General features: G+C 44.4%; 1 protein-coding gene across 1 annotated transcript; it reads right to left on the minus strand.

Annotated features, from left to right (window-relative positions):
• Window positions 1–4,359: 4,359 nt before the first annotated feature.
• OR6S1 (olfactory receptor family 6 subfamily S member 1) lies at window positions 4,360–5,361 on the minus strand. The gene has a single exon (XM_017868471.1). The coding sequence runs from the start codon at window positions 5,359–5,361 to the stop codon at window positions 4,360–4,362; it is 1,002 nt and encodes a 333-aa protein (XP_017723960.1).
• Between the last annotated feature and the right edge of the window lie 359 nt (window positions 5,362–5,720).

Consider the following 5,720-nt stretch of genomic DNA (forward strand, 5'->3'; position numbering starts at 1 on the left):
CGGGCCGATCATCTGAGGTCAGGAGTTCGAGGCCAGTCTGGCCAACATGGCGAAACCCTGCCTCTACTAAAAATACAAAAATTAACTGGGCATGGTGGTGGGCGACTGTAATCCCAGCTACTCCGGAGGCTGAGGCCGGAGAATCGCTTGAACCCGGGAGGCGGAGGTTGCAGTGAGCCAAGATAGCACCATTGCACTCCAGCCTGGGTGACAAGAGCAAAGAGCAAGGCTCTGTCTCAAAAAAACAAAAAGAAAGAAAGAAAAAAGAAGTCTTATTATATTTTACATTTTAGCCCACAGTCCCATATGTGTAGATGGATAGATCAATTGATCAATAGATAGATAGATGTGTGTGTATGCATATATTTATGTATTTATGGGCCAGACGCGGTGGCTCATGCCTATAATCCCAGCACTTTGGGAGGCCGAGGCGGGTGGATCACCTGAGGTCAGGAGTTCAAGCCTGACCAACATGGGGAAACCCCATCTCTACTAAAAAATAAAAAAATTATCCGGGCTTGGTGAGGAGTGCCTGTAATCCCAGCTACTCAGGAGGCTGAGGCAGGAGAGTCACTTGAATCCCGGAGGCAAAGGTTGAAGTGAGCTGAGATCATGCCATTGGTTTCCAGCCTGGGCAACAGAGCAAGACTCCGTCTCAAAAACAGAAAAAAAATTATATATTTATATATTCATATGTATTATGTCTACCCCAAAAGTCTATGCATTCCTTGATGGCAGGGGCCAATATTTGTACCTCTAACATTCCAACTTACTTCCTATAACATGGTATTTAACAAATTTTATTGAATTGAGCCCAAAGTTATTTTTCACAATGAAACACATGTTGAAAACGGATGGCTTGGCCGGGTGCGGTGGCTCAAGCCTGTAATCCCAGCACTTAGGGAGGCCGAGACGGGCGGATCACAAGGTCAGGAGATCAAGACCATCCTGGCTAACAGGGTGAAACCCTGTCTCTACTAAAAAATACAAAAAAAAAAAAAACTAGCCGGGCGAGGTGGCGGGTGCCTGTAGTCCCAGCTACTCAGGAGGCTGAGGCAGGAGAATGGTGGGAACCCGGGAGGCGGAGCTTGCAGTGAGCTGAAATCCGGCCACTGCACTCCAGCCTGGGCGACAGAGCGAGACTCCGTCTCAAAAAAAAAAAAAAAAAAAAAAAAAAACGGGGGGCTTAACGTGTTTTTTTTCCATAATATGGGGCAATTACTTTAAGAAATGCTATAAATTGTTACATGAATTCCTTTCCTTGCCCAGTGGCTGGAATGGAATGGACTTCAGATTTTTAATGTTTCATGAAACTAGTAAATTTTTTTTTTTTTTTTTTTTTTTTTTTTTTTGAGACGGAGTCTTGCTCTGCCACCAAGGCCTGGGAGTGCAGTTGCCGGATCTCAGCTCACTGCAAGCTCCGCCTCCCGGGTTCACGCATTCTCCTGGTCTCAGCCTCCCGAGTAGCTGGGATAACAGGCGCCCGCCTCATCGCCCGGCTAGTTTTTTTTGTATCTTTTAGTAGAGACGGGGGTTTTCACCGTATTAGCCAGGATTGGTCTCGATCTCCTGACACTCATGATCCGCCGTCTCGGCCTCCCAAATGCTGATTAACAGGCTTGAGCCACCGCGCCCGGCTAAACTAGGTAATTTTTAAGGCACTATTTCATCTCCTCCTCTGGGCACACTTCATAAGATCACTCAGAAGAGTTATTTTCGGCCGGGCGCAGGTGGATCAAGCCTGTAATCCCAGCACTTTGGGAGGCCGAGACGGACGGATCACGAGGTAGGAGATCGAGACCATCCTGGCTAACACGGTGAACCCCGTCTCTACCTAAAAATAACAAAAAAAAAAAAAATAGCCGGGCGAGGTGGCGGCGCCTGTAGTCCAGCTACTCGGGAGGCTGAGGCAGGAGATGGCGTGAACCCGGGAGGCGGAGCTTTGCAGTGAGCCTGAGATCTGGCCAGGCACTCAGCCTGGGTGACACCGCGGAGACTCCGTCTCAAAAAAAAAAAAAAAGTTTTCACCCTTTGGATCAATCCATTCTTTCATTTTCTTTAATACTCAGAAATATTTTGGAATAAAATTATCTAGTGGTGGTTTGCATGCGTTGTGAATAGAAACCAGATAAAAAACATTTCTATTTTCCTATTCCCACTGATGCTTATGGCTAACTCTTTTGAGGCATAATACTCAGTTTGCCAGTTTGCAGCTTTGTAAACTCCCTTATCATGCAATTCCTTAAATTGTTATCTGTCCTTAGTTCCTCCCTCTAAAGTTCCAAGCTGCTGAGGTTACAACAATTATTCTTGTTCATCTTGCATATATATTCCGTATATCACAGTGTTCAACAAAGATTCTTTCATCACAGACCTTTGCTGAATGAAAAATGAATAAATAAATACTTGTTTCCAAGATTTCCAAAGGCACCATGAATAAGGATCCCCATTCCCTTTTCCAGAATGTTCAATAAAGCAGTAAATTTACTACAAAGTTTGGGTTCTTGGTAGATACAACAATATTTGGTATTCTTCTTTTTTTTTTTTTTTTTTTTTTTTTTTTTTGAGACGGAGTTTCGCTCTGTCGCCAGGCTGGAGTGCAGTGGCCGGATCTCAGCTCCCACTGCAAGTCCGCCCCCGGGTTACGCCATTCTCCCTGCCTCAGCTCCCCGAGTAGCTGGGATAACAGGCGCCGCCACCTCGCCCGGCTAGTTTTCTGTATTTTTTAGTAAGACGGGGTTCACCGTGTACCAGGATGGTCCTCGATCTCCCTGCCCGTGAATCGCCCGTCTCGGCCTCCCAAAGTGCTGGGATTACGGCTTGAGCCACCGGCCCGGCTTTTTTTTTTTTTTTTTTCTGGAGTTTTTGCTCTTTCGACCAGGCTGGAGTGACGTGGCACGACTTGGCCACTGCAACCTCTGTCCCCTGGTTCAGCGATTTCCTCCCTCCTTATAATAATGAATTAATAAATTGCCCTTTTCGGTAAGCTGGCGATTACAGGTGCCACTACCAAGTCAGCTAATTTTTGCATTTTTGTAGAAGGCAGGGTTTCGCCATGTTGGCCAGACATGGTATAACGAACTCCTGATCCCTCAGATGATCACCGTCTCAGCCTTCCAAAGTGCTGGATTCAGTGTGAACCACCGCGTCCAGCTATGTGGCATTCTTACTCCTTTAATATGAAAGCTCCTTTTTCCAATCTTTGATTTACTGAACAAAAGAAGATTTAACACAACAGATACAAGAATGTAAAAAAGATGAACAAATGAATGAAACATAATCAATGAGAAAACGAGGGAGCATGTCTTAATCATTGTAATAAAGTGCACACCAGAAGAATACAGTAAAGCTATATTCAAGAATCCTTCATTGATCGGCTTTTCCAAAGGCACCTGGAATTACCACAGAGAAATAATTAAGTCCTTATTAATTTGCCTTCACCTCCTGTTCTCTAGTAGTAAATGTAAATTTTTCTAAAAAGTATATAACAAAAATATACAGATAATCTATTTTTACTTCATTTTTATCTGTAAGGAAGTTTTTCTTAAATTCTTGATTGCATAAACAGTTGGAGGCTCTAGCTTAGACTCTCAATCAGTTTCTAGCTTTTGAAGAGAGTGCACACATGGATTAAGATGTTGAATTAAAGCTATGGTTCCTCTTCTCAGACAAATGCAATATATTCAAGCACATAAAATTTAGATACCTATCAGGCATATACATTTCGAAAACCCACCCTTAGATTCCCTACATGGACCATGGGACCTCTTAAGGTTAAGACGGCACAGGTTGGAAGGATCTTAGGATGTTGATGATATTAGATCATGATATATCAATAATCAATAATAAGGCTTATTATTATTAGGTATGATCTAGAATCAGAAATTTTGCCTGAAAGAGAAGAAGTGTGAAACTGATGACCTGGAATTCATAGTAGTTCCAGATTCAAAGTCTTTTGTGATGTCCATAATGATGATGGAAAGGGCATGATAATGAGAATGTCTGGATTTCAAAATAATGATTTTTAAAAATGACAACAAGACCAGGCAGGCGGCTCACACCTGTAATCCCAGCACTTTGGGAGGCCGAGGTGGGTGGATCACCTGAGGCCAGCAGGTTGAGACCAATACGGCCAACATGGTGAAAACCCCTCTACTTAAAATACAAAAATTAGCCAGGTGTGGTGGTGGCCACCTGTAATCCCAGCTACTCAGGAGGCTGAGGCAGGAGAATTGCTTGAACCCAGGAGGTGGAGGTTGCAGTGCGCCAAGATCGTGCCACTCCACTCCATCCTGGGCGACAGAGTGAGACTTTCTCTCTCTCTAAAAAAAAAAAAAAAAAGACTAGTTACCAGTCTCTTCACTCCCACCTTACTGCTTTCTCATTGAGACATTTATCAAGTAAAAGATTCCTTAAAAAATCTGCCACTACCTTCCTAAACATGTCCTTCAAAGATTCCTTGACTTGCTCATTACGTAAGGCATAGATGAATGGATTCAGCAGTGGTGTCACAAATGTCGTTATTACTGTCACTGCCCAGTTAGTGTCCACCGAACCACTCTGCGATGGCCTCACATAGAGAAAAATGGCACTTCCATAGAAGTGGGTCACCACTATCAAGTGGGAGGTACAGGTAGAGAAGGCCTTCTGACGGCCTGAAGCAGAGGGGATACTCAGGACAGCCAGGACAATGAGGCCGTAGGACACAGCAGCAATCAGCAAGGAAGATACAATGACAAGGGAGGCCAGGACAAAGTCAGTCTCCTCCAGCTTCTTGGTGTTGGTACATGCCAGGCGTAACAGTGGACCACTGTCACAGAAGAAGTGCTGCACCACAGCACCCTGGTTACAGAAAGGAAGCAAGGCCACAGCCACTGTGGGACCAAGCACAGGGACGAGTCCCCCCACCCAACAGGCCAAGGCCATACGAATGCACACAGCCCCACTCATGAGCAAGGGGTAGCGCAGAGGATGACAGATGGCTAGGCAGCGATCCACAGACATGACAGCCAACAGTAAGAACTCAGAGGCCCCGAGAAAGAAGTAGAAATAGAATTGGGTGATACACGCAGCAAAGGAAATAGTGTGTTGCCTTGAGAGGAAATCGCTCAGTGTCTTTGGAATGATGACAGAAGTGAGCAGAATCTCTAGGCAAGACAGGTTACCCAGAAAGAAGTACATGGGTGTCTGTAGCCGAGTATCAGCCCTTACCACCCCCACAATCAACACATTGCCTGTCAGAATCAGGAGATAGACAAGAAGAAACACAGAAAATAATTCCACTTTTGTGTTGTTGAGATGTGGGAACCCTGCCAGGACGAACTCTGTTGCGTCACTACTCTGGTTCCCATCAGGAGTCATTATCTTTTCCACCTGTGCAACAACAAAAACATGGTCCTGGTAAGAACAGGTCCTCTGCTTACAATCCTGAAACTTACTTTATCATGGTATGGGACACATATCCCCAGTTTTTCCAGTTGTAGGTCCTGTTAAGATCTGAAGCACTTCAGGTCATCATCTGATTGATTTTAGCACTGGAGAAGATTTTCTCTAAAGGGTAACAAAACTTAGGTATGAAAATGTCAGGGGCCTCCATCTCCTCAATCTTCACATCTCCTGTTCTCAGATCTTAAATAAGACACCTCATTATTCTAATAACAATATCACTGAGCATCTGAATTGGACAAAAATGTCTGAAAAACAATTTTGTGAAGAATATG

The sequence above is a fragment of the Rhinopithecus bieti genome, unplaced genomic scaffold (genome assembly GCF_001698545.2).
Source record: "Rhinopithecus bieti isolate Rb0 unplaced genomic scaffold, ASM169854v2 scaffold_3902, whole genome shotgun sequence".
NCBI classification, from domain to species: domain Eukaryota; kingdom Metazoa; phylum Chordata; class Mammalia; order Primates; family Cercopithecidae; genus Rhinopithecus; species Rhinopithecus bieti.